Raw genomic sequence first — 26727 nt, 5'->3', positions numbered from 1 at the left:
TTTAAACAAGAATGAACAGTTGATACTACATCATTAACTCTGTATCAGCTACCGTCTATAGAAGGCATTGACAAGACAGAGGATCGGCAACGTTGTTATATATTTCTCCACCACCCCAACCATTATAACGTAAACCTTCCTTTATAAAATATTTTCTATAGTATACTTTGAAATGTATAACTCTGGGACAATTTCAGTGATCAATTCAACAGGGGAAATAGGGTCTACGTTCTACGATTTAATATTATTGACAATAATTTTGTTATTATTGTAGATGTAGCTTACAAAACGTTCATCAAAGAGCTGGATAATGATTACGCATGTGTATTACGATGCAATTTTCTCGATGGAGAGAAAAACGGAACAAGGAGCATATCCATAACATAACCTAGAAAACAGAAAAGCTAAATTCTTCTCTTTCATGTTTGTGATTTGATCTTTTGAAAGGTGAAAAGTTTCCCACTTTTGAAGAATTAAACTTTAAATATTAATAATGGAATCCATTGAATTAATGGATGACAATGGATGGTCGATTCATGGAAATAATGGAATGGAAAGTAAAGTCTCTCAAAGAAGGTGTGTATTTTACAACTGCAACCATACATTTAGGCTAGTTGATGTGTAAATGACTATTATTATTATAATGTTTAAGGACATTTTATTTATTACTCAGGCTCAATATAGGAGGTCCTTCTGTAATATACGAACCTTTGGCCAAAATATTGAACAGTTTTGCGTTTCGAAGTCTACTAATCTTCTTTCATAATGAAATTATATACCGTATCATTTATATGTCTTACCAGATTTCTAAGCTAGCTTTCTAGTTTTTGTTTCATTATATTTGCCTTGTTATTCTGCATCTTCAGGGTTCAGTTGGCACATTTGCTCTTTATCGTTTACATTGCTGATATCAGCCACCACTGCTAGGAAATTTTGATATGCAGAAAGCAGATTAATAATGTCTAGGCTTCCGGCAGTCGCGCTCTTGTAAAAAGTACAATAGTTTTTTTTTTTTTTGTTGCACAAACCTTTTGAATGGGGTGGTGTCCAGAGGCGAGGCGTCTGGTCATCTCTATATTCGCCGATGATTGGATAGAAATTGATATGTAATGTGTATATTATTCAATTGAAATTATTTTAAATAAATACAAAAAAGGTGAAACGAAAAAGAAACCAATAGAGAAACGCTTCTTTGCGAGCGCGCCAAGTTTGAATAAAGTAGATTACTGCATTATCAGTTCCATCCGTTCAATATGATTCTCTAAAATATATGCGATCTAGTAATGCTATTTAGCATTGGCTACCACCACTCTCCTGCATCATCACTCTCCCTCTCCCCGTAAACGATGGTGGAGTAAACGGTCAAAGACATCGCTATTTTCTGCGATTCCACTTTTCCGCGCCAATGTTGCGAACCGTACAAAAATTATTTTGTTTGCAATTTGTTAATTACAATTGATAATTATTATTATTATTTCTTCTATGTTTGGGTTTGAAGCATCTAAATTTAAAAATCTACTTTGTGGAAATAATTAAGAACTGAAATATTAGTGAAGAGAACAACTACAAGACTTCACCTATTTCGTATTCGGACTATGTGTAACCTTATCTAAATTTGGGAGAGGAATAGCACAAGGTTACCTAACTTTTTCTCTCCCTGTTTGATGATATACTTGTTGTATAAATCAATAAAGAATTCTATTTCAATTTATTTAATTATTGAGGGCCAGTTTCCGAGCTTGAGATTTAGCCAAGTTCTAGACTTTTCAACTCTAGGATTTTGAATAGTAAGCTCATCTTATAGCCTACTAAATGTCAGCTTGTTCGATAAATAATCGTCCAAAATTAAACATTATCTTTTAAGTAGGGGAGGGGGGGTGCAGCTTTCATTCAAACTTTCAACTGAATTGTTGCTGGAGATGATTGAGCCAAAAGTCACGCCTCGCCCCTGTTGGTGTCAGTGAATGAGTCACCTATGCATTCTCCCCATCACTCCACTGAGTTGCAGTATCAACCGAGCAATAGTTCAGGTTTTAGGTGCCATTTAGTCGCGACAGTGCATAAGTATGATAGGGAAAGACTGTATACGGGGACTGTAAACAAACCAATAACACAGAATTGATGGCTTTGCTTGGTGTTCAATTCGCCCGTATGATTGGGCTCTAAGAGCATCCAGGATTTGGATGAATTCCTCAAATGAGCCTCAGTAGATTCTTCCAGGACTGTCGCTTACGTTCAAGTGTAGCAAAACCCTTATCTGAATGGGCTCTATCAATTATCGTGTGCAAGAAGGCAATCATGTTGGTTTAGTTAAAAAACTGTAATGTTAAGGTGCGTACAGATATACGCGCCGCGAACATGAGCAATTCACTCTTAATCAGCTGATGCCAAGCTTTCTATATCTGTATCTTACCGTTTCTGTAAAAATACAGATATAGTCAGCTGATAAAAAGTGAATTGCTCATGTTCGCGACGCGTATATCTGTACACACCTTAAGGTAGGCTACTGTTTTTGGAAACACGATCTTATTCAAATTCTGTTTTGTGAACATATATATTGAGAGTGAATATTTTTGCAGGTTTCATTGTGAATCTTGTGGAATCGGTTGCTCAACGCGTGCCTCTTTAGCTGAACATGAACGAAGACATACGGGAGAAAAGCCATTTTCCTGCTCTGAATGTCATGCATCATTCAAAAGAATGCAAGTATGTCACAAAAAATGTTCTTATTCTTTATCTTTCAACGTTCTATTTTTTCTTGTAAGTTATTATTGTGTTTCACATGACATACTGCTAGGAAAACTAGAGAGGTATAGCATATCTGGAGTAACTCTCTGGACGTTGAGGGATTGTCTTGCCAGAAGAACAGGAAGTCGTGTACGGTGTGTCACAGGGTTCCAACTTAGGTTCACTGCTATTCCTTACCTTCAGATAGATTGGAAGGCTCTCTCATCCTCGGATGATACCACCTTAAAGCTGTGCAAAAGCTAAAAATAAACCTTCTACTGGTGATATTTTCCAAAGTTTTTCGATTTGTATTTCATCAAGCTACCAAAATGAAAACGTTTTCTCAGGAAAACATTTTTTTTTCGATAATTACTTTTTGAGATAAGCGCCTAAAGTTTAATTTTTTGGGACAGAACATTTCAAATTCGGTAAGAGATAACTCCATGAAATTTAGAGGATAAATTCTTCATGGTATTGTTGATTGAATAAAACATTTTTTTTTTGAAAATATCAATTTTTCTCTTGAAGGAGGAGTGGGTGGGGATGAGGAGGAGGAGTAGGAGGAGTGGTGGAGGGTTGAGGAGATGGAGGATGAGGTCGTGGAGGAGGAGGAGGCTTGAGTTACTATTCATCTCAAGTTTATAAACACTTCAAAGTCATCGTATAGAATTTATAAAATTTAAATGTATATTTAGAGTATGGATACTTCATACTCGAATTACTATAGAGATCCTACTACTGTACTATACTTTTACTATAGTAAAAGATAATAACTATACATGATTACCTACCCAACTAGTTCTATATTACTGTTAAGTAGTAACTTATTCAACCAATTCCGACTCCACTTACTTCTAGGTTTTCCCTCTTTTTTTCAATACTTTTTGAAAGGCAAATAACATAGATGAACAACAAGAATAGAAGAGAATAGAATAAATTTTATTTCACTTGCTCAAAATGCAATACAATATGAATATATAGTACATAGTATATATTTATGTATTATACAATATTATTACAAAGCATTGAAAAATAAATGAATAAAAAGTATATAATACATAACTAGCATATTACCTATTTGTTTATAAATAATAAACTGTAAATTTTAAAATTTGAAGGGAATTTTGTATTATGACCAAATGAACATAAAATATATCTTCTCGAAAATACAAATATATTATAATTATTGACATTGTACAACCAAAAAATAATGCCTAATATGCATATTGATGCAAGTTGAATAAATACTAGCTTGCAAAGTGAGAGAAATATCACTTGAGTGCAAGCAGGAGTCGTTTGGTTCTTCAAGCACACACACACACATACACACACGCACACACACACACGCACACACACACACATTCACACATTAAAAAAATTATAAATGCCTAATAGGACTCGAATTTTGAGATACAAAATTATTCAAAGGGTGTATAATCATGCTCAATGCAGCACAATAAACCATCCCTCAACATCATTTTTGATGAGCTTCGAAAAGCCAAGGCTTTAGTTTTGATTTAAATTTTTTGAAGGTTCTCAAATTTTTAATTTCTGCAGGCAGAATATTGTAGAACTTCGGCCCAAGAAATAGAAAGCACTTCTGAAAGAGAGTACAGCTTGCTTTAGGGCATCTCACCAATCCCAGAGTTATCTGCCGCGATCCAAGAGTAGCTCGTCCATTGCGGGTGAGGAACACAAACTGCACTGCACAACACAATCGATAGCGAACTGAGTAGAATCTCAGCATTTCTTCTGTGGTGTTAAAGTTGTCGTCGTGTGAACAGAGGTTTGAGCAAACTTGGCTCAAAGCCAGATTTGCGTAAATCTGGCTTTGAGCCAAGTTTTCGCAAATATCGTTGTCGTGTAGACCCGGCATTAGAAAAATGTTTCATTCTCACCTTTCCCGATTTCTCAATTATTCGTACTGTATTTTTAAATATTGAAGTTTTGTCCTATAGGAAGGGGAGTTCCACAGGGTTCAATACTGGGTCCACTACTGTTTCTTATATATATATGAACGACCTCCCTGCTAATGTTCATTCAGCCCAGTCTGTTCTTTTTGCTGACGATGCAAATTTCCTGGTAACGGCTAGAAATAAAGAAGAACTTCAGTTGACTGGAAATGCTGTTCTTTGTGAGGTGATCAACTGGTGCAGGGCAAATAAGTTGGAGGTGAATATTACCAAAACATCTTTTATTGAATTTCAGATTCATAGATCACCTCCAAGCTTGGTCCAATTCAGTATGGATGGTGAGGATGTGCAGTCCTCCTCTTCTGCCGGTTTCTGGGGATTGGCAATTGACCAGGGCTTGTCATGGGCTGTTCACATTGATTCACTCCTGAAAAAACTGAATTCTGCAGCTTTTCTGGTGTCAAGGCTTTCTAGTATGCTCGACCGAGAGGCAGTTGTCACTGCCTACCATGGATACTTCGAGCCTCTACTGTCCTATGGAATACTTCTTTGGGGGGGCTCAGGAAACTCTCTCCCGGTCTTTACGGCACAAAAGAGAATAATTCGAATTATATTTAGAAAGCCACCGAGGTCCTCATGCCGTTCTCTCTTCCGATCAGCGGCAATAATGACTGTAACTGCTCTTTATATATATTACGTATCTATCTTTGCCTTCAAATACAAGAAAAATTGGACAACAGGGTCAAATGTCCATAGTCATAACACAAGATCCAGAGGTGCGTTGAGAATTGAGCCACACAGAACGACCTTTTACAAATCTAGCTCACAGCATATGGCTAAGAAAGTATTTAATTCGTTGCCGAACCACTTGAAAGAGGCTCAAACACTGACAGTTTTCAGGACAAGACTGAAAAAACTGGGTTGATAACCCAGTGTCCCTATAGTTGGCAATCCCTAATGAACTGATTAGAGAAAAACAAAATAAGACTGAAAAAAATGTATTAAGAATCTATCGTGTTACTTTCGAGTGCAATGTTAATGTTTCCAGATTTTATTGTTTCTATATAAGTATGAGTTGTAACTGACATATTATTTATAAGTTTTCAAATATTATATTTTCACAATTTCAAAATTTATCTAGTCTTACTTTTTAAATGAATGTTAAAATTTGAATGTACGTGACTATTGTCCATGCTTACCATTGTTTAGCCATGACAAGTAATAAATTGAATTGAATTGAAGTTCAATTCTCATCAGAGCACACATGGGCAATTCATTGATGTCCTATTGATCGACTTTCTTTTTAATCATTTCAATTTTTATATTTTCAGGGTTTGAAAAATCACATTCAAATCATTCACAAAATAAGCGAATCTCGGCAGTATTCGTGCAACGAATGTAATAAGAAATCTGCACAACTTGGCAACATAGTACGTCACATACTGCAGGTGCATCGTATGGTGAAGCGTTTCATATGTTCTTTGTGCACTCTGAAGTACAGTCAAAGTCAAGATCTTAAACACCATCTTGCCTCCGTTCACAATGTTTACATCGTAAACATCAATGACTCAGAGAAGAGGAGTATTACTGAAGTAAGTAGATCACTCCCGTGTTATCGGATGGGCACGTTAAACTGTCGGTCCCGGCTGAAGTATGACAGTCGTAAGGCCCATTGACGGCTCAAATTATATATTCATGCGGTGGGACCTTCCCGCAAGGGACTCCCCACCAACAAAAGCCATACGAATTTACTTTTTTTTACTGAAGTAAGTACTTTTCCAGAGATAGTTGGTTTTATTCAAGCTGTCTTAACTCTAATTACATTTTTCAATATTTCAGTTTATATTAAATATCACCCACGCAATTAATATCCCAACTCTACTTCTACTAATTTTATTGGTTTCCTCTTCAAATTATCACTAGATAAAAATTAATGATAATATAACGAGAACTTGTCAATTTGTCCCTCTGAATGGAAACAGATTTATTCACAGGACCGGTTAACACCTTGTTGAAAGTTACCAAAGACCTATTAGTGAAATTTCGTTCGATTTTTGTATATTTTATCTCTGAGCCAATAATTTAGGCTATTTTATTTGTTATTCTATAAAACGCTTCGCTTGCCATATCCGTCTAGCCAGGGGACTCCGCCCCCTGGACCCCCGACTGGATCGTCCAAAAATAAGATCAGCGGGCTTGCTTCGCTCGCCTGCATTTTTCATTTGAGCATGCTTCGATTTTGAAAACGCTGATTTTGGGCGTATGTATCTTTGATGAAATATTAAAGTTACCTCATCACAAAATTTTTAGACCCTAGTACGACCTAGGTAATTTTACCTCTGTACGAATTTTGAACATTTTCTGTGTATTATTAGATGAAAGAACTGAGAAAACGTAAAAAACCGCTAATTTTGGGCGTATCTTTGACGTTATTGCAAATTCCTCCTTACACAAAATTACTACACCCTAGCTGAGCTTCTGTACTAAATTTTAACTTTTCCTGTTTCATGTGTTCTCGATAAAGCTGAGAAAACGCTGGAAAAACGCAGATTTTGGGCGTATCTTTGACGTTATTGCAAATTCCTTCTAACACAACATTATTACACCCTAGCTGAGCTTCTGTACTAAATTTGAACTTTTTCTGTTCATTTCTTCTCGATAAAGCTTAGGAAACGCTAAAAAACGCAGATTTGGGCGTATCTTTGGAAATTTTCCCAAATCCGTTCTTAGTGCGCCTCTAAAGGGCCAACTAAACATACCTACCAAATTTGAACGTTTTTGGTCCGGTAGATTTTTAGTTCTGCGAGTGAGTGAGTACCATTTCGCATTTATATATGCAATATATATATTTAGGCATATGCTTTCTCTACAGTTAATCTTCAAAATGTATCTTCTTATTCAATAATTGTGAATTTCCAGATTTATGTTCTGCCACCAGTTGATCCAGAAACTCATTCTGAGGAAATTATTGACAAAGTTAATGGCATTGCTGAACAAGAGAGAAAGAAATTGGATGGGCTGGAGAGTATTATTTCGTCACTGAAGGTAGAAACAACTGAAACATCCGTAAAAGGCTCCTGTGAAGTAGAAACTGAAAATGAAGTTATTGGAAATCCCATCAATGAATCCTCTGAAAATCAAACTAATGAATCAGGTAAATAATTTTATTAAGAAATTCCCAATTAAAAAATAAAGTGTATGAGTTTTGAAAATATATTTTCCTACAGTTACGTTGAAAAGTGGCCATTGCTGACTGATTACAGAACGCAAAGAATTACTTTTCCGCTCTAGTGCGGGAAAAATTTTTCTGCACTCCAGATTTGCAACATGGCAACGCAAAATACTTAGTAGGTTATATGGAGCAACAGTGCAGCAAAATCAAAATGAAGTTGGTAACAGTGACTGGGCTGCTATAGTGAGCAGAGGTGCAACGAAGCACAACGAGCAAATTATTACTATTATATATTATAACCAAGGACAACATTTTTATTCAATTTGACAGTTTTTATCAATAATAAAATTACACTGAAAAACATTTGATGCATTTCAGGCAAATTTTACCCATAATTACCCACTTTTCATATTCAATGGTAACTGTAGGAAAAATTTAATGTGAAATACGTGCGCAAAGTTCCTCTGCTGCACTCAACAAACCATTCCGCCCTCGCCTACGGCTCGGGCGTAAACGTTTCTTTTGGTGCAGCAAACTGTTACTTTGCGCACTAGTTGCACAAATAACTATTGTATTGTATGAATATAATAATAATTACTGTATTCTTAAGGGGAGTCGGAAGGGCCTATACCACCAATGTTAAATTGGCCAACTTCAATGTACCTTTTTGAGATTTCCACTGGGGATAGACTCACAAATTTTTTTAAATGAAAGAATGCATCTTCATCTTTAATCTGATGGAAGGAACTTACTCTAAAATCATTTTTTCTCTGAATGCATTTTTTTCCAATTATTTCAATGTATTTATCATCAATATCTCTGTCAATATTGAAAATATGATAAATCGCCTCCATCACTTTTTAGAGTAATGTCTCAAAAAACGAACATTTTTATGGAAAATATAGTTTTTTTCAGGAATCGAATGCAATTTTTCTAAGAAAAATGTATTCAGAGAAAAATGATTTTAGAGTAAAATCCTTTCATCAGATTGAAGATAAATATGCATTCTTTCATTGAAAAAAATTGTGAGTCTATCTCTTGTGCAAATCTCAAAAAGGTACATTGAAGTTGGCCAATTTAACATTGGTGGTATAGGCCCTTCCGACTCCGGACTCCCCTTAAATTGTATAGGCCAATATTAGTTTTGATGTACTCGTTGTAGTGAATGTAAATTTTTTGTTCAATGTAAATCGACTGACTGCCTTTAAGACGATAAAAATTAAAACAATTATGGACAATAAGAACAATAGATATAAGAACAATTCGGGAATTATTGACATTATATGCTTTTCAAATGTTTCCTGACATTAATAGAACAGTTTGGAGAAGCATTGGACCCCTACTATTTATTATTTGTGGGAAGCCCCTTTTTAAACATTCTTCTGGTGATCAAATGGTCAGAGTTTTATTGTTTTGATGAACATTTCCATTCTTCGTTACAAATTTGAAAAATCCGTATACAGAATAGTGTTTTGCATTGTTTATCTCCTATTGTATGATTGATTCATTTCATTTATAGACAAAAATACTTAGTGGAAGAAAAAACAGGCATATACCTTACTATTTCCAACACAATCTTAGAAAATATAGACCAAATTTAAAGGGTTATTTAAAATTTCTGTTTATGCGAAAGGGTTTTCCACGCTTGGTATCATCATAAATATCGGGGCACCGACCTTCGCTCGTTATTTTTATTTGTTGATAAACAGAACACAATTCTCTTAAAATGATCGTGTTTATATTTTAGAGCTATACGTCTGTAATTGGGTTAGACTGTAACCCAATATGCCATCCTTAAGCTGGCTATACGTCAGCTTATGAATTTCGGGGATGCGATATTTTCATTTTCCATAGAATCACACGCTCACTTATTACTATCCACAGACGACTAAAGTCTCAGCTGTTTCAGCCAAGGATGAATTATCCTTTTAATGTCGTTCAGCGAGTTTTCCCAAGGATGAGACCTAGTGCAATCGAATTTTTATATCATAAACCTACTATGTTCCAAATTTCGTGAAAAACCATTATTCTCAATTCTTTGATTATTTTTTTGTCTTCTTGAATTCTTCAGTATTGGTTACATACGTTATTCTTTTATTTTATCTGCTATTATGAGTTTCATATTTGCAAGGCTTTCTACTTTTTTGTGTGTATCTTGTTTTCAGTTGCTTTCTAAAACTCAATAGTATATTAGTTAAGTTATTTTATTTTCATTTTAATGTATTGTTTTTCAAATTGTATGCTCAATCTGCGTTATGAGGGCAATAATGGGATTCAGCTCCTGGTGCCCTCAAATATGTAAATTTTCAAATAAATAAATAATTCTAAATAAATAAAATCGTTAAAGACGTTTTCGAGATCCGTTGAACATAAATAACCAGATATAAAAATATAAACAGATATACAGAAATAGCTCGCTTAATATAATAAGATTATTTTTGCCATTGTTTTTCATTTTGATGATTTTTTTCTTTAATTTGAAAGGAATCTTCATAGTGCTAATACTTCCTAAATGTCTTCAATTTTGAAACATGTTTTCTATTAATTCTATTCATCAATGGATATCAACTTTAGAAACTTTATGCTTTTAAAACAGTTGCAGAAACAGTGTCTTGTCCAGAGTTATGGATATCGTTCATGCTTGAAAAGCCAACCAATTTTACGAGCTTCAACATCGGTGAAGTAACCTTCAGGGGCTATGTAGTGGACAGTCATTTTTCATTACCTCAAACAGTAACCGATTGTCAAATTGACAATTCGGAGAACAATATTAGGTGAGTTGTGTAACTCTGTAACTGTATACACTTTCTATGCTCTCAATTTATAGTGAAATAACTAATAGTGAGTAGGTTTTTGATTTTGTATTAAAATTTTTTAAATAAGTGCAATATTTCTAAAGTTTTTAATTTATTGTGATACATTCTGTGATTCATTCGGAGTATAAAATCAACCTTCAAAATTCAAAATTTTAAATCATCATTCCTGGACCGAAAATCAAGAAACGAAGCAGTGTGTGATTACATAACCTTATCTTTTGGACAACATTAACATTTTATCAAAATTTTTGGAGAGATAGTACAGGCTCAGCCTAGTTTTTCCTCCAATGTCATAATATTGTATTATGATTACAGTAGTTTATACAATAAATGAATAAAATAAATAAATAAATTTCTTTTTAAATCTTATTAAAGGTGTTCATGAATTAGACCTTTGTTTGAAGTTTCGATCTGGAAATATTAAGTAAAGTTATTAGGCGAGTGGATTGATAATCAATATTTACTATATTTATTACAGTAAGTTGTATTTACTTTATGTGCTCTCAAACGAAGCAGTGTGTGATATTATAACCTCAACCTTTGGACAACATTAACTTTTTATCAACATTTTTGGAGAGAAAAAGTACAGGTTCAGCCTAGTTTTTCCTGCAATGTCATAATTATACTAGTAGTTCTGTGAACAGTAGACCTCACGCAGTATTCTCATCCACAAGTACCAGATGTCAACTGTTTTAAATGTTAACAAACTCAGTTCACGTTTGAATTTGTATTCCATATGATATAATTCATCCAGTTCCGTGATGATCTTTCTATCTGATGAAAATTATTTTTTTAGAATCAAAAATATTATAATTTCTCCAGAATTATTTAGTTCATTTGTTTATTTTTATTCACCTATTAAATTAGTTTTGTCGAATGTGAGAATATTCATACTGATGGGCACGCATAATAATACCATGACTGCAAAACAAAATATTGAAACCAAAGACCTTAAAGCTGCGATTAGACCAAATTTATTCAAAAATGTAATTTCGATCCGAAAATTAAATAAAAGCTGAATTTCTCACCATCGATAGAACCCTCCCAGAGGGTCATTCTACCAAAAGTCCCAAGAAATCCCCCTGGAGCTTTCACCCCCAGCCCCCTAAAACATGAAAAATGCAGATAATCACGGAAAATCAAATATCTCTGTAACCATTGATCGGAAAGAGTTCTATTATATGTCATTCGATTTGTTAAATAATGGACTACAATATCAGTTACATTCATTTTCCCAATAAAACTAACAGTTTTCTTGATAAACTGATATATATGTAAAAATTTAGGGGGGTTGCGATTTGATTTTTTTGTTTTCTCCGATTAACTTCGAAGCAAGTGATTTAAAAGAAAAATGAGCCAAATAATTAATGTAGTCACTTCCATTGCGAATCCATTGATGTATATTGTTACGTATTTGCGATTTGATTTGACGCCGTGGAAGGGGAAACAGCCGACGCGGTACAACGCGGCTGACTCTCTTCGCCATAGTAAACAGTAAACAGGAAATCAATTATCTCTGTAACCATTAATCGGGAAAAAATCTATCATATGTCATTCAATTCGTTATATTATTGACTACAATATTAGTTGTATTCATTTTCTCAATAAAACAAACAGTTTCCTTGATAAAATAATATATATGAAAAAATTTAGGGGTTTTTCGAATTGATTTTTTTGTTTTCTCCGATTAACTTTGAAGCAGATGATTTAAACGAAAAACGAGACAAATAATTAATGTCGGCAATTTCATTGCAATCCATTGATGTGTATTGTTGTGTATTTGCGATTAGATTTGACGCTGTGGAAGGGGAAACAGCCGACGCGGTAAGGCACGGCTTACTCTCTTCACCATAGTAAACAGTAATATATACCTCTAGTACTGCTTTCTAAGTTGCATCTTATTTACACTATCGCGCTCGAAACAATCAATTTCGTCCATTGTTTTGACATGTTCTGAATCTAGATTTTCACTTTTCAATACTCTACAGATTATTTAGACATGCGCTGAAACTAAATTTCCACCTTTTAATTCTCTAAATTCTAAATATTATAATTTTCGAGATTCAACCAAGTTGATTACAGCAATACAGCTTTCATTGCTGGTTCTGGAGATCAATATTTTCTACGTGAATTAATTATTATAATGCCACTATTACAATACAGTCATCATTATTGATGTCTATGTTTTGATTTAAATGTGATAATTAACTCATCATTTCGTTGTTATATATGTGCTTCTAATTATGCATTCTATGACAGACAAAGATATTGTTTGCAACCGATAAGATATTCATACTATTACATAATATGATAAATATTTATGTATACGATCATAAATCTATGTTACAATCCATCATAAGTTATGAATGTCAAAAACAGAGATAAATCATAGATTACAATATTGTTAACAGTGGCAAGTTCCTGAAAAATCATATAGCGTGCAGTGTTTGCTGTTTTCCACAGTTAATATTCTCCAAGCCAAGTTGATAATATACCTACAGTTGAGCCAAAATATATATGACGGCTGAGGCATAAAAATTATACATTGGGCTTGTTGAGTTGAAACTTTCTATGATTCTCTCTGTAAAAGTAGCTTATCTTCCGTTCTTACTAGTTGAATCTACATATCTAAACAGTCCAGTATGAAAATTCAGTAGATTCTAAAGATGAAAGCCATGCAAAAATACAAATTAAGGAAGAGTAAGCATTTATAAGAAGTAGGAAAATCATGAAAGTGTTTTACATTCTACCCTCTTAATCACAAGTTGAACAAGTAGGATAGAAGGTTGAATATTCAATTTATTGAAAACTAGATGTACAGTCGATTGGAGATGGAAAATTCGTAAAGAATCATGAACCAAGTAAAAAGTAGCCTACCGTATTAGATGAATTGAAAGATGATTCATCATATTCTATTATTTGTTAACACATCAATGCTCCAACTCCACTCATCTTGTCATTCATTACACAAGGGCCTCAATGAGAACTTCATAAATGGAAGTAAAGCATGAGCAGAATCATACTGGAATTAGAAGGTTGGTAGAAGCTATTCTTGATGTCGATTAATGTTGATTTATATTGGTTTTGCTTCGGGCACCAAAAGAATAGACCAATTTTTATTTATATGCTGAAGCATTAAAATTAATTCTATTAAACATGATTTCTTATGACTTGGCATTCACAGATTTAGTTGGGTGAAGATATTTGAAAAATGTACGGTATCTGATTATCAATATTATAGTTTTCATAGCATTCTAGTTGATTGTGATCGTTGAAGGGTTGAAGTGAGTTAGTTCAAGTGAATTTTAGTACAAGTATTTTGTGGTTATGATGTGCTCTTCTTTATTTTCTATCGATGTTTTACTCCAGTAGAGAAAATTGAAAATGTTAGTTTTATATTTTATAAGCTTTGAAGGTACGGTAACATGAATTTGATAAGCCCAGTATTATCTATGTTTTTCATTGTATCGCTTGTATCAATGTTACATGCACTGTTTGCAATATTCATCACTATTCTCTCAAGAATTAGTTTGTTTTGAATTCCATGATCTGAAAATTCAAATTTAAATGCTATTTGGATGACGTTCACATTCCATTTGTTTTTTTACAATAATTGTTACATTGGAGAGTCAAGCAATTTAATCCATTTGGAAGTAAAAGGAAATCACAGTGCAAATTGAACAGTGGATAGTCACTTTGATTCAGTTGCTCTATTCATTTCGACTTGATACTATCATTTTTAATTTGAGTTGATCAGAGATATGCATTGTATATAATGTTTATATTTTAGTTTGACTAATCTCTTATCACAGTATCGCTTTCATTCATAAACATGATAATCCCAAATAAGTTGATTACCTTAAGGATGTAGCTTATCTTACGTTGAACAATACAAAGAATTTTAATTAAATTACCGTAGGTACTATTATGATGATCATTGGAATTTCTGCTTGTGGTTGGGGAAAAGTCATATTGAGAGCCTTGAAATTCGTACCCATTAGAAAAAGTTGCATTATCAATAGTTTTTTTTCTATTTGTTTCAAATACCTTTTACTTTTATTTTCTAAAATCTTTACTTTAATTTTATTAAATACTCATTCCATTATCAAGACTAGTGTTTTTAAATTAATCAGTAAATTATAAAAAGTAATAAAACAAGAAGAAACAAAAAAAGCTATGAAAAGAAATTTTGAATCTTCATTTTCACAAAATAAGGATAAGGTGAAGGAGTCGGACACGTCATAATCTACGAACTTCATTAAAGAACATCAATATCTGAAACTAAGAGTTATCAAATTGTGATACTACGTGTGACTCGTATTGAGATGACACACTTAAAATTGATAAATTCTGTGAGCATACAACGAAAGTCTGATTTTTATCATCAGCGTAGTTAAATCAAGACAATTATAATAATCTGTAGAGTATTGAAAAGTGAAAATCTAGATTCAGAACATGTCAAAACAATAGACAAAATTGATTGTTTCGAGCGCAAGAGTGTAAATACGATGCAATGTAGAAAGCAGTACTATTACCTACTGTTTACTATGGTGAAGAGAGTCAGCCGCGTCGGCTGCTTCCCCTCCCACAGCGTCAAATTGAATCACAAATACATAATGATACACATCAATAGATTTGCAATTGAATTGCCGACATTAATTATTTGGCTCATTTTTCTTTAAAATCATTTGCTTCAAAGTTAATCGGAGAAAACAAAAATCAAATCGAAAAACCCCTAAATTTTTTCATATATATTATTTTATCAAGGAAACTGTTTGTTTTATTGAGAAAATGATTACGACTAATATTGTAGTCAATAATATAACGAATTGAATGACATATGATAGATTTTTCCCCGATTAATGATTACAGAGATAATTGATTTCCTGTTTACTGTTTACTATGGCGAAGAGAGTCAGCCGCGTTGTACCGCGTCGGCTGTTTCCCCTTCCACGGCGTCAAATCAAATCGAAAATACGTAACAATATACATCAATGGATTCGCAATGGAAGTGACTACATTAATTATTTGGCTCATTTTTCTTTTAAATCACTTGCTTCGAAGTTAATCGGAGAAAACAAAATTAAGTTTTTTAAAGAATATTATTTATCTATTTATTTATTTGAAAATTTATATATTTGGGGGACCAGGAACTGAATCCCATTATTGCCCTCATAACACACATTGAGCATACAATTTGAAAATATAATACATTAAAATGAAAATAGTTAGCCCTTAATAAAGGGTGCTATAAGATTTATTTTGTTTTATTAATACATGGTTATAATCGATGTACACTCTACGAGCTCTGGCAACAGACTGACTCGATAAAGCAACTAAACTATTGGCCAGTAAATAACAATGCATAGCTACATCAGCATTATAAAGAGGGTTACCAACTGTAACTTGAGACAAGTATTTTAAAGTACCGGGTGTTTCAAAAAGAATGACCCAATTTTAAACAGTTATATTTATTTTACAAAATTGTGCACACAAACCAATTATACATAAATTTACTCACTGAAGTAGGGTATCAAGTTTATGATGATGTATTATAAGTGTTCTATGTGCCTTCCTTTTGAGGCAGATTTGTACGAATAGTGTACAAAAGTCAAAAAACTAAAGTTGTTAGGCTAGTTTCAAATTCTTCAACTTGCTCTCGACTGCAAGCACTTTTAACAAAGTCAGTTTGATCTTGCAGTCTAGACATTAGTCAAATTCATCTTGGACTGTTCACAAGATGTCTTCTCGGACCGTTTCTACTGCATCAGTTATCCTAGGTTCTAGCTACTCAACATCAAGTGCTAAGGGAGGAACAACATGCTCGTGTTTATGTCTCTCCCTCAACACTTATGATATTGAGGATCTAAAAACCAGGATAATTGAATAAGAATAAGAATCTTTATTGGCCATTAAACAAACATAGATGTAATAGGCTTCGTCAATTAACATAATACATAGATATATAGTCAAACATATATCACATAAAACATGAAAAGAAATTATAATATAGGTATTCAAGCTACAATAAGGGTACTAGTATCACAGTACATGAACTCTTTAATATTATAAAATGGATTTTCTCTAAGCAGTAAATTGATGCAGTAGCTACAGTCCGAGAAGACAGACATCTTGCGAACAGTATGGGATGAATTTAGCTACTCTCTAGATGTCGTCCGAGCCTCAAAAGGAGGGCACTTAGAACACTTATAATACATAATCATAACCTTGATACTTCAGTAATTTTATGTATAATTGGTTTGTGAACCCAATTTCTAAAAATAAATATAACTGTTTGAAATTGGGTCATTCTTGTTGAAACACCCGGTATTTACAAGTCATCTGTACAAAACGATTCAGTTGAATTCTCACTTCTGTTTATGTTACAGAAATGTGCCAAGTGAGGAAAGAATCCAACCATCTACAGAAGAAAATACTCACCGATAGAAATGGAAATTCATATTACGAATTCACTTGTGATGTTTGTAATAAAGGATTTGTGACAGATAAACAATTGAAACGTCACATGTTGACTCATATAGGTTAGTATTGATTTTTTACTGGAATAAATAATGTAATCAATACAATCAAAATGTATTTAGTTAAACAGAGGCGTTTACTCGCCTGTGCAATTCACTCATAATATCAGGGACCGAGCTTAGCTCTGGAGTACAAAAGCATAAAAAAATTATTACGAAAGAAGAAATTGTAATAACATTCATACAGAAATGTTCTATTTAATCACAGTAAATTGAGATTAATTCCTAGAGGAATGCAAAAATTTCCTCACAAAGGCCCAGTTGCACAAAAGCCGGTTAAATTTTAATCTTGATTAACTTCACGTGAACCAAATCAGAGAAGACCATTTCAAAAAGATGGATCTACTGGAATTAACCAGGATTGAAAATAACCCGGCTTTTTTGCAACCGGCACTACTAAGTACCTAATTGAATGATTACAAAAGTTCAACAGCTGAGTCATAATTTTGACACAGTCCCACACACATGGACTCGCTCACTCACTTCCATCACCAACAGACGATGAAATGATTATTATCAGCTGTTTTTTCCAAAGATGAATAATAATTATCCTTTTAATGTCCTTCAGCGAGTTTTCCCAGGGATGAGACCTAGTGCTATCGAATCTTTATATTATAACCTACTATTTTCTGAATTTCGTGAGAATCGTTAGAGCCGTTTTCGAGATCCGGTGAAATACAAACATCTAAACATTCAAACATCTGAACATATAAGCAGAAGTTGCTCGTTTAATAGTATAGGATGGAACAATAGAACTGCTTTATGAAGAAGGAATAAGTAAGCATGGATTTTTTTATTTATAATGCATCTTACAGTGTTTAAGTATGTTTAATCCAGTTGAAAAAATAAATTTGTACAATCCCGTTAGTGAGTATTTTCTTAAAGACCTTTACTTGAAATGTACAATGTATCCATTCTGCAATGCTTGGAAATATCTATCAAACTAATATTTCAAACGACCATTTCATATGGTCGCAACAGCGCTGGTTATGCGGAACTCCTTTTGAAGATAGGAGTTCCTATAATAAATAGGAACTATTTGTGACTAATAAACTAAAAATTAGTAGAAAGATTTAAATTCTAAAACAATAATTTGCATCATTTTCTTTGTTTGTAAATAACATTGGTGGATAATAATTGTTTGATATAAAAAACAGAATACCGGGTGATTCAAAAAGAACTTTACAACTTTGAAAATTCAAATAAATCTTATTAAACAAGGTACAGAGCTGGTTTTGGTGTTGTTTCAAAGGAAAACACTTAAAGCTTTTTACCTTAAACTAAAGATGCTCTATGTGACCTCCGTTGGTTATCCTGCAGACATCCCATCCATAGTCGATTTCTTTCCAGACTCGCACTAGTAATTCAGGTGTAACTTGCTCAACAGCAGCGCAAATCCTTGCTCTAAGTTCTGGTAAAGTGGCTGGCAAAGGAGGTACATACACCACATCTTTTATGAAACCCCACAAGAAAAAATTCAGCGGTGAACGAGGGAAGTCTGGGGAACGAGGGGCCATGCAGTTGGCGCATTACGGCCAATCCACTGATTTAGAAAGCGGTCATTAAGAAAATCCCGGACGTCAGTCAGATAGTGTGGTGGTGCGCCATCTTGCATAAAGAAAACATTTCGCTCTCGTTGATACTCATCGATCTGTAGTATCAAACATTTTTGCAACATATCACGGTACACTATGCCTTTTTCCAAACCAAAGCACACAGCTAGCACGCTCGGATCCAGTGAAGGTAGCCATCCATCTTTGACATAACTACCGCTAGCGCTTGTGCGGCGCGACCAGGCACTGGCGGACTACGCGAGTCAAAACTTGAAGTGTTTTCCTTGAAAAAAAAACACCAAAACCAGCTCTGCACCTTGTTTAATAAGATTTATATGAATTTTCAAAGTTGTAAAGTTCTTTTTGAATCACCCGGTACAATTCAAAATCAATATTGTGAGGTAATAAGAATAAATTTCCATTTAAATCTCGATCCCCCAAGATTTCCTGTTCTTAGGCTAAATATTCACCCAGTGTAGATGCAATTGAAGAAGATTATTTCATCATATTCCATAAAACAACACTGCATTAAATTTCCTCTACAATGTCTTAAAAGTCCCCTACCCAATTTCCATCTTCTGAAACATCACAACTTTGACTTTATTCTAAAACAACTTGAAATTGCATTGTATCAGTTTCCTCCCTAATTTCTATCTTTTTAAATATTACAACAATGAGTTATATGAGCACCAGATATTCTGTGATATTCTTCGAAATAATCTTATTAGTGACCATTCAAAATAATTTTATTATTAAATAACCTTATTAGTCAAAATAGTCTTATCCATTACTAATTTAATCAGTCAGTCTAGTTAATATACTCTAGTCAGTCTCTTAATCTAGTCAGTCTAGTCTTATATTACTCTAATCAGTCTTATTCCATAATTTATCTGTTGATGTTTCCAGGTTCCAAGAAGTACAAGTGTGAAACATGTAGTAAGAGCTTTTTGGAACATTATAATCTTTTGGTTCATCAAAGGAGCACACTGGAGAACGGCCTTATGTATGCCCTATTTGTAGCAAAGAAATCAGGTTAGTGCCCTAACTGATGAAGGCATAATGTTTCATTGTAAATTAGAATAGAATCTCTAAGACTTTTTGTGTAGTTGAGAAGTTGATATTGTGGTAAGTCTTCTTCATTCAATAAGAATCTCTACGAGTTTATGTCATTTACCCCTGTTTTATGGTGTCTTGTGTCAGTATTCAATTGCCAATTAGAATATTCAAAACATATTACAAACTCTTTATAATATATGACATATCATTAAAAATATAATTAGATAAACATAATTCTAATTTAATTTTGTGGTTAGTCTTTTTTATTCAATAAGAATCTTTAAGAGTTAATGTCATTTACCCCTGTTTTTTGGTGTCTTGTGTCAAGTATTCAATTGAATCGCTAACCGCAGAAAGGCAACATGTCCAGTTCTCATAATTTTACAGGAGAGACAAAAAACTTGATAATACCTAAACCTAAACCTGCAGTAAACGATATATTCAAAACGTCGCCATTACAATTCTTTCTGTTGGACATGTTTTCTTTCTACAGTAAACGATTTATCTTACATTAAATAAAAGATTTAATGAAAAAAACATTTTTTGAAAAAGTTGGACATGTTTCCTTTCTGCGGTTAGCGAATCAATTATATGCTTATACGTAAAACAGATGCATCACTTGGCTTCTCATTATTCCTTTGTGTATTTCATTAAGATATTTTCAAGTAATTTTCCAGGTTATAACTCAAAGTAAAACTATACTACTTCTTTCCAATACTGTACCTTCAATGCGGTTCTTTGATGAAGCAGCTTATTTTTCAATTATAAAATTTTCATCATCAAAACTACCGTGCTGTTCATGCTATCACAAATCGCGTTGTACTTCACTGCAACATCCTTTCCTTTCGGATCCGACGCTGATAAACAAGTAACGGATTTTATTTATTTATTCTTACAAAAATCTAGGAGTGCAACAGGCATAACAGCCCAAACGCACTCATGAATACAGGAGAATGTGAGGATGGACGTCATGCAGGATGAACGAGGTCACACTGTAATACAATCTGAGAATAATTTATTCTACATGAACGAATATCTGTAATTCAACTCGAGAAAAACAAACATGATTCAAATGTTATGTGATGCTAATCATGTTTGCAGGTATCACAAAGACTACGCTGAGCACAAGCGGTCACATGCACAGAAAGCAGCGTTCACTTGCCAAATTTGCGATAAAACCTACAGAAGAAAACGTGACCTTGAAAGACACCTACACTCGCACCGTCAAGAAAGCAGGTGAAATATTATATAATTTATAGTTTATTAACTATTGTAGTTTAGTTTCTCTTCATATTAACTGCATTCAGGCTTGGCCTTGCAGGTATTTTTTTGTTTTTAAATAATGTTTCGTGCATGATATGCTTTGAGTAATAATAATAATATCGAGTGACCTGTCTGGATCAGGTCTGGTGTTCAGAATTTTCAGGTCGCATCTGGTCAATTTTAGTGTTGTATGCTTTGAGTGATGTGGTATGTTGTAGACTTGAGTTTGATTTAATCTATTTTACTCATACTATTTATTAATTATTTCATTAAGGCTGTTCGATACACTTTTTTTTATTTCAATTAGATAATATTTTTCAATACAATTATTAAGATCATTATAAGAGTGAGAAAAAGTGGCAACTGAAATTCTTAAGTGGTCTAATAAGCGAGTTATGGGTTGTTGAAGTGTTGAACTCAGTTTTCTTTCCAGGTCGTAAACGGTTTCGAATTTTCCATTGCAGTTTTTTTTTCAATACATGCAGTATATCATTGGCTTTGTTCTAATATGCGTTTTTCGCGATTTATGCAAAAATAAACATGTTATCGAATTTACAAAAAAAGTTACTTTTTTATTTATGAACGATATGGGGAATAAAATGTTTTAGTTTGGAAAGATACATTTTTTGAATTTTTGAGAGAAGTTCTGTTAATATAGTCGAAACCGTTTATGATGTGGAAAGAAAACGGAATTAGCACTTTAACGACCCATAACTCGCTTATTAGACTACTTAAAAATTTCAGTTGCCACTTTTTCTCACTCTTATAATGAATGATCTTAACAATTTAACAATTATATTGAAAAAGATTATCCAATTTAAATAATAAAAAGTGTACCAAACAGCCTTAATTCAACATATCATAATTATATTCTACTTTTTTAAATAAATAAAACTAATAAATTATTGTGTTGTATGCTTGCATTTATCGGTTGCATGTTTGTTTTGAAACTTTGAAATTCCCAAGAACATAATGTTCAGAATCAAAAAAAATGGGAACAGATAGTTCCCATTGATATGTTTTCTTTAACAATTGTGCTATCCTATTATTTCATGTAAACTGATTCAATTATTTGCAGGTTCAGTTGTGAAATTTGCGGTAAAGGATTTAATCGAAAATACTTGAGAGAGCAGCACATATTGAAACACGAGTCTCGATTGAAGCAAGTGCAAAAAACTCTACTAGAGTGCAACGTGTGTCAGAAAAAATTTAAAACTGACAACGGACTTTTAAATCACAAATTGAAGCATACAGGTATTGATCATTGGAATTATAGTTCCACATATTTACAAAAATACTCTGGAGAAATCATATACCGTAATTTATGTAAAGAGAGCTAGCAGTTTGTTGTATTGATCTGCTATTCGGTTTCACACATTTTGTTTTTCTGTTAACCCATTTCTGGTTATGTTTTAACCATGTACCTCTTTTAATAGTTCTGAATTTTCCAACTCAAATCACTATATTAACTCATAATTATCTTAGCATTTTTTCGATCCTATTATGATTTATCCATGAATCAACTCAATAGCTAAACCCTTTCTCTTTTTTGTTTGCCAAATAGTAATAATAACCCATGACCGTGCTGACTAAGGTTTCGTGTCAGATTCTTGTTTGCCAGATGAAATTCCTTGATATTAAGGATAAGAATTGTTATTTATCTCTCATATTAATCTAAGTTGATAGCAATTGGCTTATAGAAGTGAACAACTTATTGTTTCTTAGGAATGATGGAGGAGCATCAGTGCCATATCTGTGGCAAAACTTCTGAAACGTCTGTTGATTTGGAAACCCATTTAAGACACCACATACCCAGAGTGAAGTCGGTTAGCTGCTCGCAATGTCAGAGGATGTTTACATCGGATGGAACGCTTAAAGTAAGTTTATACTAACTTTCCTTTACCTTTTAGTGGTAAACAACAAAAAATAATAGTCCAGGGCCCGGTTTCTAGGACACTTATTAAATGTAATTGTCCATCAAATCTAGATTCACTGGTCCTATACATGTAATGGTCATTAGATTTAATAATCAAATCAAATTTATTCACTCGAAATTCATGCAAAATATTCTTAAAATTACAAAACGATAAGTTATAAGTGAACAAGATACTACTCATAAAAAGTACCCTGACAGGCTGAGGTCTGGTGGTGTCGGTGTTTTCAGATCGCACCTGATCAATCTCAGAGCAGAGCCTCTGACTAGACCTAACGACTGTCTAGGCAACCGGGATTTGGTCGTTCATCCGTGTCCATCCGAAACAAGGGAGTGGCCCGATAAAAATATTTTTCCAGGGCCTCTGGATTATAAAGTCAGCGTCTAATGCGCTGCTTATTAGATTCAATAAGTAGTGTCCTAAAAACCGGGCATAAATTACATAAACTACAATTATTCAATTATTAGTGGAATCGAAATTATCAGTGCCACAGTTACATAAATAATTTTTTTTTTTTGAAGTTGCTTTCCATGACGAAACACTATATAATAACTTTGTTGAAGTTCTGACACTGTGTTACTAGTAAATATTTGAGGAATGCATTTCACTCCTGAAAGAGTGAAATGCATTCCTCAAGACTCCAAAAAAGTAAGTGTTTTCTCAAATATTTACTAGTAACACAGTGTCAGAACTTCAACAAAGTTAATAATTTTTTGATGTAGAATCAAGTTGCAAACAGTCAACTTACAGCAAAATGGGTATTTTAAATTAGAAATAAATCGGTATTGTTTGAATTTAGCATATTTTGTTAAAATCAATACTAAATAAATAAGGATATGGATGCTTAGTTTGTAGCATGCTTTGCCAACTCAACTTAGATTACACAGGCTTGCGCAGAGAAGCGAGAAAAAACTAGTGACATACTAATAGAATGACGTGTATTCATTATTCCATTTATGTTCCCACAGTCAAATGTCCAAAAGTAACCTCGGGTAAACTTATCTCAATGGGGGCATGGGACGGTCAAGCGAGAACCTTTGGCAGGTAATTTTAGCACATTTTCGACCCTTGTGCAATGAAGCGTATGCCCCCATCCTGTTAAGTTTAGTGACTTTACTCCACACTTGGACTTTTACTCGTGGATTCCCATATCCGTGTTCTGTACAGGTCCATCAAAGTTATAGTTTCCAACTATTAGACAGTCTATACTCTGTGGATTTTGGTATAACATGGAGTTCCTGCAGAGCTTATCAAGATGCGACAAATATCTAAACCGTGAAGGCATATAACAGTTTTTAATGATGTACAATCGAATAGCGAATCAACGTATATTATGCTCGTTGTGTGGTAAAAACCAAACCCTGCAATTAAGTGGTGTGTTTCACGCAATAAATGATTTCATATATAACGATTTTATAACTCGTATCAGGTTATCAGAGATGTAGTTTCAAAACAGAATTCTCAAGTCATTCTTATTAAATTTAGAAAAATAGTTGAATTCCATCATTATGTATCACAATTTTGAGCCTATTCTAATATTATCAAAGAACTAATTTCTTAGTGCTAATTGATATTTTTTAAACGATACATATTATGTCGAGTTTTTAGTTGCGGACCAGAGTGTTGGATTTTGGAGTAGATTTTGAAAATATATGGGGGCATTAAGAGATATTGTTTGATATTGGTTTAGCATTGACATGGGTTGACAGTTATTGTTCCCATTTCACCGGCGTTGAAGGAGGGTTATTGTTCTCTCTTGACCGCTCTATGCCCCCATCCAGATAGGTTTTACCCATAACCTCATTACTCTTAAAGATGATATTGGAAAGATGTGCGCATATTTTATAACATGCTATCACCGCTATTTATAGCACGTCCCAAACTAGTCCAATGGTCCTTGATTACTAAATGACAATGCGTTCACTACCATAAAATTGTGCAAAATTGCCAACATCTATAGTGAGGTCCACGTTATAATGGCAGTGAAGAAAGATAGGGAAAAACGTTCCCAAGTCTCTCCATTTTGCCACTGACTGTACACAGCTGTTACTCAATTCATCCCATTAAATTTAATCTAATAATAATTATCATTTCCTTGATAAAATAACGAATTTAATGTCAAACTAATCAAGAAAATATATTTTTTCATAATTTGATTCAAAAATTTGCTTTCATAACTGAGATCAGATTTTCATTCTTATACAAACCTGAAATGGCGGCTAATTTGAAAAGCTGTGATACAACAATCTGAATTACAAAACAACAGAGATTAAGTTATTTGGTAGGTGTTCTATTCCAATTTCTTTTTAAAATAATAGAAAAATAGAAATCCTATTTAAAAATTAGTAATTTCAATAGATTAATTCTGAAATAACTTTTCAATATTATTTATACCGGTACAAGTAGGTCTAACCTATACGGGTAGGCTAACTGAAGCATGGATGAGGTCTGGGATGGTTAGTTACCAGCTTTTAAAATGTCATTTCAGATATTTTAATTTGTGTTTCTCATACGGTAATGTTTTAAAATTATTTCATTGTTTCAAAAATACATTTTAAATCATTTATACAACTTGTGTACTCAAGTATTTTGATAGAATGACGGCTGAGAATTGTTTGTTCACTTTTGTACAGTCACTGTCAAAAGTAAAAATAAAATATTCTGGCAAATAGACAACATTGCAAAGCGAGAGAGATATAGTGATATATGTTTTGTTGTATGATAGAAAAGGACAGCAACAGTATTGTCAATCGTACACTGCCATTATAATGTGGACCTCACTATACCGACTCTGCACTGTTCATCAGACAGATACACAATTTACTCTTCTTTCCAAAATTCAAAATTTTCCCATCGACATAAAAATTGAAAGGTTTACAGAACTTTTAGCGCTGAATTCTAATATGAAAAAATGTCAATATCTATATTACAGTTTTTAATGCCTTTAGTTAGTAATACAAATCGTTTTTAATACTTGTAGGATTTTGGGTCATGAGAATGTCATTTGCTGAATGACTTAACTTAGCTGATTTACTTGACTTAGCTGTAACAATAACTATTTTAGCAATATAGTGTAGCGTTATATGAAACTGCTCCAATGCAATCCAATATTCACGTTTCCTTGATACTGGTATCATGATACCAGAGTATCATGTAGATTAGTGTGCACTGGTCTGTGTTTATCGTATATAGCCTACATACAACATTTTACGCTTTATATCATTAGTTTAATATTACTCAAGTGTGCATCGTGCCTCAACTCTAAGGCCCACCGCAAAGTAGACCCACACTTATTCACGAAAAGCAACCCACACCGTGGGATGTTTTGTTAACCATTGCTATAGAATTATTCATAATCAATCAGCTGACAAGTGGATTATTCATTGCATGTATTACACAGATGTCTAGAGAAGCCTAGCAATGGTTTACAAAACATCCCACGGCGTGGGTTGCTTCTCGTGGATTAGCGTGGGTCTACTTTGCGGCGGGCCTTACGCCCGGTTGCACAAAAGACTGTTAAATATCAATTATGATTAAATTCCAAAGAACCAATCAGAGAAGATGTTATCGAAAACAAGGCTCAACTGATTGGTTCTTGTGGCCTTTCATCGTGATTATAATGTGAAAGGCTGTACAAAAGCCGTGCCTATATTTATCTTTCTATTCATTAATTATATTTGATTGATGTTTTAATTTGAATTCTTTGTTATGATTTCAGATCCACATGGATAGATTCCACAAGTAAATACTATAT

At 33.5% G+C, this 26727-nt stretch overlaps 2 protein-coding genes across 2 annotated transcripts; both read left to right on the top strand.

Moving 5' to 3' along the window:
- The first annotated feature begins 377 nt into the window (after nucleotides 1-377).
- Nucleotides 378-22798, top strand: LOC111056574 (GDNF-inducible zinc finger protein 1). The gene is made up of 10 exons (XM_022343952.2): nucleotides 378-576; nucleotides 2580-2706; nucleotides 5972-6232; nucleotides 7560-7794; nucleotides 10409-10586; nucleotides 17018-17170; nucleotides 19627-19752; nucleotides 20878-21012; nucleotides 22118-22293; nucleotides 22765-22798. Exons 1-6 carry the CDS (start codon nucleotides 494-496, stop codon nucleotides 17073-17075), a joined length of 942 nt encoding a protein of 313 aa, XP_022199644.2. The 5' UTR covers nucleotides 378-493; the 3' UTR covers nucleotides 17076-17170; nucleotides 19627-19752; nucleotides 20878-21012; nucleotides 22118-22293; nucleotides 22765-22798.
- LOC111056580 (zinc finger protein 35-like) lies at nucleotides 18623-26718 on the top strand. Its single transcript, XM_039419870.1, has 5 exons — nucleotides 18623-18725; nucleotides 19627-19752; nucleotides 20878-21012; nucleotides 22765-22916; nucleotides 26692-26718. Exons 1-5 carry the CDS (start codon nucleotides 18623-18625, stop codon nucleotides 26716-26718), a joined length of 543 nt encoding a protein of 180 aa, XP_039275804.1.
- Nucleotides 26719-26727: the final 9 nt, after the last annotated feature.

The sequence above is a fragment of the Nilaparvata lugens genome, chromosome 1 (assembly GCF_014356525.2).
Source record: "Nilaparvata lugens isolate BPH chromosome 1, ASM1435652v1, whole genome shotgun sequence".
NCBI classification, from domain to species: domain Eukaryota; kingdom Metazoa; phylum Arthropoda; class Insecta; order Hemiptera; family Delphacidae; genus Nilaparvata; species Nilaparvata lugens.
Note: the sequence above shows the minus strand (reverse complement) of the source record. Positions and strands in the feature narration are given on the sequence as shown.